General features: G+C 32.4%; 3 protein-coding genes across 3 annotated transcripts; 1 reads left to right on the forward strand and 2 right to left on the reverse strand.

Annotated features, from left to right (window-relative positions):
- LOC109326738 lies at window positions 258-1,418 on the forward strand. Its single transcript, XM_019559518.1, has one exon. It carries the CDS (start codon window positions 290-292, stop codon window positions 1,280-1,282), a length of 993 nt encoding a protein of 330 aa, XP_019415063.1. The 5' UTR covers window positions 258-289; the 3' UTR covers window positions 1,283-1,418.
- LOC109326739 (deSI-like protein At4g17486) lies at window positions 2,629-4,335 on the reverse strand. Its single transcript, XM_019559520.1, has 3 exons — window positions 4,090-4,335; window positions 3,638-3,925; window positions 2,629-3,074 (listed from the first exon to the last, which is right to left on the reverse strand). Exons 1-3 carry the CDS (start codon window positions 4,229-4,231, stop codon window positions 2,821-2,823), a joined length of 684 nt encoding a protein of 227 aa, XP_019415065.1. The 5' UTR covers window positions 4,232-4,335; the 3' UTR covers window positions 2,629-2,820.
- On the reverse strand, window positions 9,818-10,912 carry LOC109326246 (zinc finger protein 3-like). Its single transcript, XM_019558952.1, has one exon. It carries the CDS (start codon window positions 10,822-10,824, stop codon window positions 9,973-9,975), a length of 852 nt encoding a protein of 283 aa, XP_019414497.1. The 5' UTR covers window positions 10,825-10,912; the 3' UTR covers window positions 9,818-9,972.

The following is a 14,638-nucleotide window of genomic DNA, read 5'->3' on the forward strand; positions in this document are numbered from 1 at the left end:
CAAGACCCAGTGGATTATGGTGGGGTCTCCCCTTCCTAGGTTCCTATTCTTTAATACATGCAATGACCCTTGTTAATAACATCTCACACAACGCAACATTGATTTAGTAGTTTAAGACCTCACTAAATCCATAAAATGATAAATAAAAAATTAAAACTCCTGAGAATAATATTGGTCGGAAGAAGCAATCATATCCCACTTCTGTTCCTATCTCCACCCTTTTGTTGATCCATAAAACTAAACCCCATTCCCTTCACTCTTTTCATTCATTCCATTCAACACTCCAAAAATGTCCTCCCCTTTCCCTTCTTGTTTCCGCCCTTCCCCCACCACCGACGACAACCACTATTCTCCGCCTCCTCCGCCGTCAACAAACCCTAATCTCACAACCTATCTCTACTACACCGATATAGGGCTTCTTTCTCTAACATGGTCACGTTCGGTTTTAGGTCATTCCCTTCATGTTAACTTCCATAACCACCCTTTCGATTCTCCTCCTCTTTCTACTCTCTCTTCCTTCAACCTTCACATCAAACCCTTCTTATTCTGGAAAAAACACGGTACCAAAAAACTCTCACGTAACACCAACCTCTTCTGGAACCTCTCCAAAGCTAAATTTGGGTCGGGTCCCGAACCTAACTCCGGGTTCTACATCGCCGTCGTCGTCGATAATGAGATGACTTTACTTATCGGAGATTCTAAAAGAGAAGCGTACGCGAAGTCGAAAGCGTTTGAACCGAAAAAATCACAGTTCCTTGTTCTGAAACGTGAGCATGTGTTAGTGAACAAGGTTTACAACACGAGTGTGAGATTCGGTGGGAGAATGAGAGAGATTAAGATAGATTGTGGTGGTGATAGTTCGAGGCTTTGTTTCAGTGTTGATGGAGAAAACGTGTTGCAGATTAAGCAGTTGAAGTGGAAATTCAGAGGGAATGAGAGAGTGGAAATTGATGGTGTATCTTTTCAGATTTCATGGGATGTGTATAATTGGCTTTTTGAGAAAGATAACAGTGACGGACACGCGATTTTCATGTTCAAATTCGAGGAGGAAGATGATGAAGAACGAGGGGATAAGAGTTCGATGAATACTTGGATGCAGCAAAATTGGAACCTGGGGTGTTATGAATGGGGCAAATTGAGGTCAAATTCTTCGGTTTCGATGACTTCGTCGGCGGGTTCTTTCGGTGGAAGCTCATCGGTGTTGGAATGGTCTAGTGTGGAGGAGAACGAGTTGGTTGTTCCCATTGGGTTTTCATTGCTCGTGTATGCTTGGAAACACTGAAGCACAGTTGGTTTGAGACAACAGAATCGTATGGTTGCTAATATGAGTTAGTTCAATTGGTTAACCCACGTAATAGTAATCTATTTGTCCTTCCAATTCTATAAATAGTTACATTTTAGACTTTTTTCGCTACTAACACATTTATTTCCTGAACATAGAGATTGATTAGATTTACTTTAGAAACCGAGGAGCGCATATCAGAATCTATGGTTAGGTTTGAAACTGATAGATCTGACAGATAATGTTTATGTGGAACTTATTGCTAGTCATGTTAAAAAAAATTGTACTCATCTTTTGCAAGTTGTCATGTTGTGAGTACTGAGAAACATGTCGACTAAAGCATGATGCAACGAATTAAATTGCTTTCATTTATGGTCCTTATGATATTTTAAGAACGTAGCTAAAAACAACTTTTTGTTATTATTTTAGTGTGATTATCAGTTCGATTTTGATTGGAATAGTAATCATGGTGTGCAATCAAAGTGTTGTTCCAAATAACATGAGGTAGGACCTATTCTTTTCTTTGGTGGATTTACAAATTGCAGCTAAGCTTCTTGGTTGTACCCTTCTGTGACCACAAGTAGGAATAAGGATATTACTTGAGACTATAGTTCTGTTTTTGCTTTTATGTTAAAGGGTAAAAATGTTATATAAGTGGGCTAAATAGAATGGTAGAAATGTCATTGCCTTTTTGATGTTTTTTTAATGTTTTTTAGGACTTCTTTTGCTAACCTTTGCAAGTATAGGAAAAAGAGTATGTCATATATGAGTTTTATATACTGTTATACTGCATTATCTACTATTCATTTAAACTCCCCCAATACAATATAATGGATACCATTGTTTATACAAAAAAAATCTTCCTATATAACAGTTTTTTATTTTACAAAGGACTATTTCTTTCTAGAGAATAAGACAAGTTTTTTTACTTCAAACAAGTGAATGAGGTAGACACATAGTTACCGGTATCTGGAGCTAAAGTTTATTGCTTCCTGGACTTGCAAATAATTCTGCTTTAAATTAATAAGATACAAAAATAATGGGTATAGAAAATTTATGTTCCACATCCTCTGAATTTACGACTTGCATTGTGAAACAACTTATTAGAGCTTGGAGGGATAAAAAGGGGCTATTTTTATTTCTTCCCAAAGAAAAAAGGATAGTTTTGTTGAAGAAAACAGCAAATACATCTCTTATTGAGCCTCTCATATTTACCACATTTTTATTGAGCCTCTCATATTTACCAATTCAATGAAATGAGCATGTTCTACACAAGGAACTGGTATGTTGCATCAACTTATGTAGATTAAATAATATTCAGGAGTAAGTACCCTTCAAATATAGAATTAAAGGAACTTAATGAAACATTTCAAGAAGAGCAGAGACAACAAAGAAACCATTCTGTACTAGCTCTTGCTTGCCACACCATGAAAGATATATTACAGCCGAACAAAAAATGGAGCAAATAAACAATTTTCCTCCCCCTTCATCTTTCGTTGCTAACACGGTATATTTAGAATTCTGATTCTGTCCAGGCTTTACGTAACTGTTAAGGTCGAGGTTGAAGAAGCATTAATCAAAGATGAAGATGCAGAAATGCAATGTCTTTGGCTACTACTTTTAATTGAAGAACCTTGTGGGCAAGACGACATTGGAGGATCGGACGAAGGTCTGTACTTGTTCGACCAGTTTCTTGTTTTCCTCTTCTCTCCTTCCTGAACCTTGTCTAATGTAGCATGCCGAACTTTTGTGTCATTTAGTCCCGGGGGAAGAACACAGTTGCAGAGAAGACCTTCATATTGATGAGCAAAACTTACAATTAGAAGAAATCATGCCATGGATTTCTAGCAGAGTATTTTGATGTCATTTACTATATTAATTTTAAGCTACTAAGTAACCATCAAGGCATGAACTAAGTTAAGTAAATAAAAATCACTCAGATTTGTTTCCAGTGAAATTAAAAATGAAAAACCATGTGAATAGTATTCATATTCCATTAACAGGAAAATAAAAGGTCAATTTGAAACATTACATATAACAATCATAATCATAGAATTACATAACACAAAGTTGTAATGAAATGCAAGAAGTTAATTGTTTCCAGAGCTGATATTGGTGTTACATTTTGAGCTTACCCCTTTCCATTGATCACGAATAAAAACTATAAACTTGATACCTATATTTTCAGCCAGGAAAGAACTTTATGATAAAATGTTCTGTTTTACAACAATCATATTCATACATACATAGAATTTTTCGCAACATCGAAAGGAAAAATCAAGCAATCAAACATAAAACAAGAAGACAGATACTAAGTTAATATGCAGAAACAATACACTGCGATCTATCGCTTACCGATTCGAGCAAGTCGATTCACCCATCGCGGGATTGATTTTCCTGTTAATTTGAGACAAACATCATTACAGAAATGGTTGCAGTTTTTTAAGATGATCTGATATGTTTTCCCAGAGTAATTTTGAGCTAGTTTCTCCATAAATTCCTGAACCTCTTTTTGTCCTAGATCTGTTGTTCCAATGAAAATTGATTTTCTGAAAGTGAACCCGGGACAGTTTTTCGGTTGCACTTCAAAAATTCCAGTTGTGTCATGTTCATGTGCTCCAAAACCATATTCAATACCATGAACTAGAACAACAACAAAATTATCAAATTTATCAACAGCCAAAGGAAATTTCATCTTAAACCTCTACCAAAATAGGCATATATGATGCAACACTACCTTGACTCATGATATGCTTGGATTATGAATTTAACAATAATGAGTAAACTCCAGAATATGATTTGGTTACCTTGAACTCCAGAATGATAAACTCCAAGGCCAAACCAATAGGCATAGCCATTGATAGTAGTGAGATCATAAACATTGAGATAAACAGGAACAGTGCCACGGTTCTTCTTCCTTGGCACCATAACCAGTTTATTACACAACATTATTATGAACACAAAGGGTAGAATGAGATTATGAGAAGACACAAGAATTATATAGATTGATTTCTTGCACCTCTTTCACAAATGAATTGATGTTTGGTTACTTTTATTCATTCTTCCTTCTTCTCTAGTGTATTTTGATTGTTCTATGCTTTGGTAAGCATGTTTTCATTATTCTAACAGTTTATTCTCTTTTATATATTAGAAGAGTATAATATCTATGTATTTTTAGTATATTTGAAGAGTCAATATTAATGAAATATAAATAATAGATGATATAATAATAATGCATAAAACTTTTATAGTATAGTTATAATTTTTTTCATCTTTTAATTGATACCAACCTTATGGTTATGTACACTCCTTTAATTTGTTTGCTTTCATTCATGATTTTTTTGGTATAATAATGATATTTCTCCAAACAAGTTTTATAAAGATTAACTTAGATGGAAAAATAGATTACTAGGTTGCAATATCTCTTAATAAATATTCTTTGTTGTTTGGAGTCAAATATGATCCTAAAGAATCCAGAAATTAAATTTCGGAACACATGTTTAAAATATTAAAATATTTGGGAATCCATGGTCCTAATAAATGTTTCTTATTTTATATAATTAATAATCAATGATACATATTAGTTTCTATATAGTTGAGATTTATGTGTGTGGAAGATATCTTGTAAAGATTTTGTTTATCAATTTTAGTTATCTCTATACAAGAGGGATATTATAATATAATTATTGACAACGTATAGAAGAAAAATGTCACTTCAAGAATTCTAAAATGATTAAATATACTAAATTTCTATTATAACTTTGATCCAATTCCAATTTCATAATTAAATCATAATTCCAAACTATAAATTCTAATTTCGTAACAACATAGATAATCAATAAGACGTTGATTTAGTAGTATAAAGTCATGCTAGATTCTAAATATGATTAAAAGATTAATAATTCAATTTTTATAAGTGACACATGTTAGAAGAGACAGCAGACACATTGAAAATAATTAATTTCTTACCTGTAGAAGAATATCCTTAGTAGTAAAATGTGGCCTTCTTCTTATATGGTATCTTTTGTCTAAATACAAGGCACATAAAAGTGCAATGCTAAAGTATTCAGATAATAAGAAGGAAGACCAACTTTTAAGGCACTCTCAGTCCCCGGATTTCATGTTCCCAAATTTCTGATTTATACTTTGCTTGCAAATTAAGGAAAAAATGCTCTAAAGTACGTCTAAAGCATAAACCAAGCAAAACCATTCTGGAAACATTTACCCTTCAAATTTGTGCCATTAGTAACTTTTAAGTTTTATAGTCAATTCTCTAAAGATTTCTGTTAATGTGATTTTTTTCATGGAAAATTTTATTCCCGCGTTGTAGATTTTTAAGTTTTAACAATTATTAGTGATAACAGATCACACTGCAAAATGCAAAAGAAGAGTGAGATGTAGTCTAATCATTAAAAAATGAGTGAAATAGTTATATATATTATGAGCGTAAAAATTTATACACAATAATTAAATCATTCACTATTTATTTATATTATTTTAAAAAAATAATATAATGATTAAAGATTAATAAAACAGTATGTTAGTAAATACATTTTTCACCATAAAATAATAGGGGAAGAGTATAATCATTGATGGAGAGTGGAAACTGCGATTTGGTTCCGAGGTCAACAAATAAAAAGTGGGAAATGCCCATAAAGAAAGGAATAAAAAATATTTAAAAATCAATAGTTAAACATATTTTTCTTACCATTATAGTCCATCACTTATCTTCTTTCTCTTTTTGTATAGACTCATTTTCTTCCTACTTGGTATTTTTTGTTAGAAATAATTAATTATATAATCTAGGAAATATGATATAAAGAGGACCAAAGTCAAATTATTAAAACAGTCTTATAAAACGAATTGGAAGTTATAAATATGATATCAATAGTTGGTATTCTCTATATACATTAAAAAATCTTTAATGGTAAAAAATATTTTCACTAGGATAATCCACAATACTATTGCTGGTGAGATTGAAAGGCATTTATGATATTACTTTATATCATTCAAAAAACAATCAGAACAGAAACAACACTAACAAGTCATTATTCTAAACTCAAGATGATTGGACCTTGAAAAGTGGAGATATGCTGAAACCATGTTGGATACATTATCTTGAGTCTTTTTCATTTAAGAGTGGCATGATTTAGGAGAAAAAAGTCTTGTACCAAACCTTAGTTGATTAAAAATATCTATTAAGTTTTAACTTTATTAGTCATTTGGCACCAAAGGAAATGATTCTTTCTTTCTTTTATGTCATATTTATCTTTTTCTTTCTGGGTGAACATTACTCATATGCTTTTTCCTGTAATAACTTTGTTGTCCTGGTGGGTCCAAAAGTTTTTTATGCCTGCATGCTTTTATTTATTCAAAATAGCAAATATATATATATATATAATAGGACATTTGATCCTAGGAACCACAATTAAGCTTCATTTGCATATCATGGGGTGACTCATGAGTCATGACTCAAACATGACGTACAGTTTCACTCACATCAGAACATGAGAGATTTTTCAAAGATTTTTACCAACTTCCCATGTATAGTTTTTCATTGAGAAATTCTCCTTACATGAGGTGAATTTAAACAAGTTTAAAGCATAAATTTTTTGAATAAATTCAAATGATTTAAAATCATTGATGTATGACCAATTTGAATATATTTGAGAATAACAAGAATTCCCTCAATGGAGAGATAAATACTTCAAAAATTAAAAAGAAATAGACTCTTTTCATAAAATTCATGTAAATACTTAATACAGATAGTATCATTATTGATGATAATTCTAGATTCATATGATCCATACACTTCTTGTATTTTTAGGACATGTATGTTGGGAGCTGGTTTTGCTCCTTTCTCTATCATCAATCACATGTACTGTCCATCATTTTATCATTAAGCCAAGACTTATCCATGCTAACAAAATTGATAATTAAAAAGCTTAAAAAGTTCTTTTAGGTGTGAATGATTCTAAAGTACTATGGTGCTCTTAAAAAAGACAAGGATTAGTTGTCATAAATAATGTCCCAAATCATGTTTAGGACTAATGAAACATATTATATTAGCTAAAAAATTAAATATTTTTTATTTTTTCTATTTTTACTTCAATATTATTAGTCCAAAACATGATTCACTATTTGGAATAAGAGATCCTTATCCTAAAAAGAAGTACTATGGTGTTGTCAGCTAAACATGAACTTGTCATAGAGTATTCATGACCAAACTCAATTAATTTATGGATGAAGATTGATGAAGTGAAAAGTGCATTGACATCATATATAAACTACCATTTTTTATTAGTACGATTGAAGATGACAGTTCTCCAATAAATGCATGTTCTACATGGATTTCGACAAAGACATGCAAAACCAGAACAAAGTACACTGCATACATACACCACACACTTGCAATTCATTCACCCTTTTCACTAATTTATTTCTCACATTAACTCATTTCTTCTTCACGTGAGATTTATCTTACTCATACCTGAATCATGGGTTTACATATCCACAATTTCTATCTTAAAATTATGAGTAACCAGTGAATGAAAGAAAATCAATATAGCTACTACTCAATACTCACAACTTACACATAAATAGATGGGAATATGGCATCTATAGCCTTCAACTTTATCATACTTTGAGTTCTCAAAATAATACTACTCTAGTTTTTATATCTTCTTTCATGTATTTAGCTATTGCCTCTCCTACTAATTTTTTCATATATATAACAGGTGCCGAATTTCTAACACCATTGGAATATTAAGGAACTCAATTATTTGTAAACTGTGATTAGTGTGAACCATGTAAAAATAAACATGCGCTGTATAGTAACTTGTTTGCTTAATTGTTATTTAAACTTGAAGAGTTTGTCCTTATAATTTATAATATTAAATATGAATTCATAGGAATCTTTCCAAGATTTGTGACCACTTGATGACAGTGACCGAGTATATGCAGTTATGCACCCTGCAAATAGGACAAACACGCCATCCAATACTAGAACCAAACTCATAGAGATGCAACTCTAACATACTATTCTACGTGTCCATAAACATTTAGTCTCATTTTTATAATCAGATAATATTCCTTTATAACGGTATCCAATACCACCCCACTACTAGTTTAGCTTTTGTTTATATATATATATAGTCACTTAAATTGCCTTGGCCTTCTGGATTATGATAATATATCCTGAATCTTAATTTAAGCTCAAGTAATGTATATAGTCACTTTTTTGCGGGTAATTCAAAATATTGTTGTCCGAGAAAACGCTCTTGATTCTTGGGAGTGGCATCACGACAAATCCAACCTATACTCAATCAAATCTGCTTATGACCTTCTCTTTCAACATCATCATCAACCTCCGACTCGTGATATTAACCACCTTTGTATGCTTTGGAAGTCAAAAGCTCCCTTAAAAGTTAAAGCTTTTGCGTGGAGACTTTTCCAGGATCGGATTCCTACAGTTGATGCTCTTCTCAAGAGGGGAGTCTCTATTGCCTCTGGAGCGGGAACCTTATGTTCTTTTTGCAACGATCAAGCTGAAACTTCTCAACATCTTTTCTCCTCATGTAACTTTACTTATTCAGTTTGGCAGCTTCTGTATAATTGGCTGAAAATTCACATAGCTCTTCCTCTTCGGCCCATTCATCATTTTACTAATCACATGGGCATGATACCTCACAGACGTTACTTGAACTATTGGAATATCATTTGACTCGCTACTATTTGGGCTATCTGGAGGTCCAGGAATGACTTTATTTTTAATTCAGTACACCCCTCTCTCGAGAAAATTCTTGAGGCTGCTAGGGTTACTTCTTGGCTTTGGATTAATGGGAAGAGAGATAAAGATCAAATCTCTTTTTTGGACTTGATAGCAAACCCCATTTTTTGTCTTGAGTCTATGTTGTAAAAGGTTTTAGTTTTTCTTTTTTTCTCCGCTTTTTCTCTCTTGTAATTATTTTTTCTCTTAATAAAATCTTTTGTTTTGCCGATAAAAAAAAATGTATATAGTATAGTTTTAGATAGAATTAAATGTGTGATTAAACCTTTGGCCCAACAATTTTCATAGGGATTATTTAGTTTGTATCAGGCCATGAATATTTAAGCGTGCTTCTAATAATTGTTGGACCAGAACTGTCTTTGGAAACAACACTTCAGTGTAACCAAATATCTGTCTTGTAGCACGTGGCATATTATATACTTGTGATTCTATGTGGGTAAAGGTCTTTTACCAACCCTTTAACCTAGTGTGTATTGATTTTATTCTTGCATTAGTTTTAAGATTAAACTTCAAACTGTGGATGATTTAAGTATAATTTCATTTAGAATGTAGATGCAGTCATGCAGTTATAGTAAATTCTAGCTCAAATTTGAGACTGACAAATGTTATAAAAACTTTGAATAAAACCCCTTTTATTTAGTGTTTACTCTTTAGATTAATTTATGCATTGACAGAACAGAAAATAAATAAAATAAATGTCACGGGAAGAAAAGGACTATAGAAAATGTAACCTGAATTTACTAGATTTGAATAATTTTGAAGTCATTAACAGGTAACAGATAAAGAACTTAATATATAGTATAATATATTATTACAAACAGTTGGAAAATAAATTTGACAAAATGTTAATTAACCTGAATAATCCATAAGTACAACAACTATGACACAAGCTTATGCTTTATTAGAGCTTTAAGGATAAATCAAGAAGCTTCATATCATCTTGACTAGTCTTCAAACAAGTTCCACTAACAACATATCCACTTGTTTCTTCATTGGCTGCAGAATTGAGCATGGAACTTCTAACATTTACCACTTCAAATTTACCTATTCCAGGTTGTTGATTAATAAGGGGTCTTGATCTTGACCAACCATTTTGTTGTTGTCCATAACTGCTTCCAAACCCAATAACATTAGATGAAAAATGAGAAGGCTTATGAATCATGGAGTGAGCCTGAATTCCAAATGGTTTATTACCATGGAGGGGTAAAGATGCAATATCATGAAGATAAGGTATCCCAAATGCTGCTGCTGAGGCCATTAAGTGTGTTCCTAACCTTTGACTTCTCCTTGCTACTGACCTCTCTCTTTTATGAGCATTTTGGTGTCCTCCAAGAGCTTGTGAACTATAGAACTTTCTCTTGCAATAGTTGCAAGAGAATACTCTAGGCTCTATAGCAGCATCAACACTAGGAGGGTTTTCTTCTGATGAAGTCTTAGCTGAATCCATGTCCAAACATGTTATAAGGTTGAGCTGTGGACTACACTGAAGAGAAGAATCATCACAAGGACCATTCAGATCCAATAATAAGGCATTTCTTTTTGTCTCTTTTCTTGCTTCTTGTTCCTCAAGATATTGATGATGCTGCTTATTTTCATGTGGATTCTGAAATAGTGTGTTTGGAATTGGAGGAAGCTCTCTAGTGTTATCACAGAGATAAGGCTCTTCACTCATGAGTGTTTCCATTGTAAAGTACACATTCAATTCCTGGTCCCCTAGTTGGTATAGTAGGTTAAGAAAATTTAACATGTACATAAACCTTTAAATAGATAAAAGGGGGTATTTATATAAGACACATGTTTTATTCCTATTATTATCATCATATAGAGAGATGGAATAATTTAAAGTAAAGCTTTCATTTTGTCAAAACATTCAAACAACATCCAACGGGTTTGATTCAAGTGATACATGCTTAATTCTTCTTAAGCAAGGTCTCGAGTTTAAGTCTTGTAAATGAAAAAAATATCCGCTGGTTAACCTACATGCCTCTAGATATTCCCAGCTCGGACAGGATTGTCTTCGATGCAACGATACATGTTAGAAACCAAAAAAAACTTTAAACAACATACTAAACTTTCTGAAAAATGCTATAGTAACACATTACCCCTCACATACACAGCCAAACCACCCTCACATTAGTATATTGTGGCAAAAGATATAGGTGGGGTTTAAGAATTTTGGTGGAGCCAACTTTAATATGTAAAGTGTGATGTGTAGAACTATCTATGGATAAAATTTATGGTAGTTGCTAGGATGACATCATTGATTGGTTTATACTTGATAAAGTACTTTTGACTCTGATTGGAAATCCAGTACCCAACCATGTGGGTGGCTCTTTAGACTGACCCACATGTACATACTCTTTTCAAAATGTTTTTCAATATAAAAGTAATAATACATGTTTATACCCTATATATGAATCACTTATTATTTTTGTTTTAGTTTAATTTTGTATTGTTTTCTATGTATATAGTTACATGATTGATTGATAGTGTCCTTCCTAATTGAATTGGAGTATGTATATGGGATATTGACCTAGTTATGGGGGAGTGAGAGAGTGTGGTGGAGATAAGTAGAGAATCTATTATTGTTGTATTGATGAAAGAGATGAAGGTCCTCAAGGGAGAACTCCTCCACTTTTGTTAGTTTAGCATGTATAATGTGAGGATGAAAAATATCTTGAGGACTTTATTCAACATATATGGCAATGTCAAAAATGATGAAATATAATAAGTGTGATTCATCATTATGACTTAGTTAATAGTTGGCATGAATGTTTATAATGATTGAGTGTCATGAAGAGGAAGCAGATACAAGGTTCAAGTTATCTACAACTTCAAGGTCGGGTATAGAATATTAGGTTACTCACATGTAGATTGGCCTAGTCCGAGCATATCCATATATATCAGTAATGATTTGGAATACTAATTGATAATTTTTTGCATAAAGTAATATATATAAAAATTTGGAAATAATTTCTTCTTCAGATTAGGATTTCATACATCTATCTATTTCAAATCAAATTAGGTAGGAGCTTCATGCCATCTTTTTATATGTGAGTAGTGAAATGTCATGTAAGTTTCATTTTTTAAAGCTTGTTTGGCTTAGCCTACTATTGGTTAAGGAATTATACATGGATTGTAGGTGGATGGTTTCTCTTATCAACATCAACATAAGTGAGCCCTTGTGCATGTTATGTTGCTCATGCAAAGACATAAATTGTGGGATCATTGCTAGTACTATAGGAAACCAGCAATAAGTTGCCATTTGGATTTGGCCTTTGGGTGTTTCGAGATTAAAAAAGACATATATTAAAAAGTAATAATTAGGGTATAGTTTAAATATAAACATTTTGATGAAGAAACAACTCGTATGATTCCATTTTAGTACATTCTTAGCTGTCTAACAAAAATCATAGAACTACATATCTTTAAAGAGATTTTTCGGTCTCTTGTCTATTCCGAATAAAGCTGGCCTTCCAAAAAAAAGAATGCCAAAAGCTTCTCATCCATCTCCTCCTTCCTAGTTAAGATTAATGAAGAGATAAGTACTTCAAAAAAACAAAAGGAAATATAACTTTTAATAACACATTTGTTCATTTGATTATAATAAAATTATACCCTTACCACAACATACATTTTTCTCTCCATTAATACAGATGATCTAGTTCCTTCGTGGTAAAGAAAAACAAATATCTTTAGGATCCATATTAAAACACTCCATGGCTAAGAAAGTAATTTTTTTTAGATCTGTCACTATGGCTACCTGGGATTAAATCTTAACATTTGACTTTATACAAGAGAATTTTAATAGTTTAGAAACAACCATAATTAATGTATGTATATTTATTTACTGAGATGTTCCTAACTAAAAGATAGTTCTGGCCGTGCATCCACACATTGATATCAAATAATAGATAGCGTTTATTAAAGTGTTTTTCTCTGGACACAAACATGTGGAAAGGATGACAAAAATGTCACGACAAATCAAAACATGGCATGACCTAGATGGTCACGTACTCAAGATAAAGATAACCCTTAGATGGTGTATGCATACATGCTGTTGTGCTATATATCAGTCATGACCCCACAAATCTGAGAATAATAAATCTGAGTTTCACAACCAATCATAGATAGTTATAATTAAAAGTCAATTATTGGTCATATGATAATTATGTATATATATATTTTAATCTTAACTGTTAAGATAAGATCCAAGGGTTCATATAAATAGAGATAAAGATGGATACATGTACTAAAAGTATAAGAGTTTTTTACATTTTAGCGTGTGACGGATCTGGATTTGGTGGCCATGATCGTGGAATATGGGGAGGAGAAGTGAGGATTACGTTGTGGATGGTAGCCTCCAACGTGCCCTCCAAGTTGTTTCTTCCTTTAACATTAAGTCATAAACTAAAGCCCAATAAGAATGGCAATTCAAAGAGAAATTTTATGATGGTAAAATAAACTCAATTTCTAGCCTCATATATCTCAAACAGAACAAGCTTTAGCAAGACAAGCTAAAGCTATAAATTTGGTTGGCAAAGTTGTCTCGTTGGTACACCTTGACTGAAATATTATAGTATTTGTCTACCTTTTAAATTAATTACGAAGTAGTGCATTTTCTACAAACTCGACAACTAGATTGTCAAGTTTCCTCTCTTTTTTTCCATTCTCTCACATAACGAGTGGAGATTAACATATGAAGTACTTTGGGTATGCAAGATTTGTGAGGTTTGAGGAAGAAAGAAGAGTATGATGGATTCATGGGTATGAGTTTGAAGGGTTTGAGAAAGAAGGAGAGTAATGGGTTGTGGAGTTTGAAGGGTTTGAGGAAGAATATGAGTAAAAGTATATTATGAGATTTTCAACAACAAAAATTGGGCATATTTCCCAAATCAATTTTTTCCTAAAATTCTTCTATTTGAACTACTATTGAGTGGGCTTCTAGAATTTAAGCATGGGCCTAAGGCATGAGTCATGACTTAACTTTAAATATGCTACGTTTTTGGAATACTGAATGTATATATCAGGCTCTGTTTGAAATCATAACTTAAATTTAATCAATGAGATTATACTATTTCAAATTATGATTGTGTTACTAACACAAAGTAATTAACTCGTTAGAAGATTTTTATGTCATCTCAACAGTACAGACTTCTATTATAGGACTGTCATGCCACCTGAATAATGTAAACCTCTGTTATAGAGGTGAACATATCATCTGAACACTAAGATACGACGCTTTATCATGCGACAAGAACACACATAATATACGACTCTAACATCTTTGATAGACAACAGAATGACTCACCCTGAATAAAATATTATATCAGCCAAAGCATGGCCATGCCAAGGAACAAACATGAGAGAACGACTTGTCATGATTACAACATCTACTAGAAAATATGTCATGCTCAACTCCTCTATAAATAGAGGGACCTCTCATAAGGAACTTAATACTTAATATTCTCACTTATATTCTCTCTGCATATCTTCATTTGTACTGACTTGAGGATCAAAGTATTTTTACGAGTATCAAGTATCAACTATTGCCCATATTCAATTTC

This window comes from Lupinus angustifolius, chromosome LG14 (genome assembly GCF_001865875.1).
Source record: "Lupinus angustifolius cultivar Tanjil chromosome LG14, LupAngTanjil_v1.0, whole genome shotgun sequence".
Taxonomy (NCBI): Eukaryota; Viridiplantae; Streptophyta; class Magnoliopsida; order Fabales; family Fabaceae; genus Lupinus; species Lupinus angustifolius.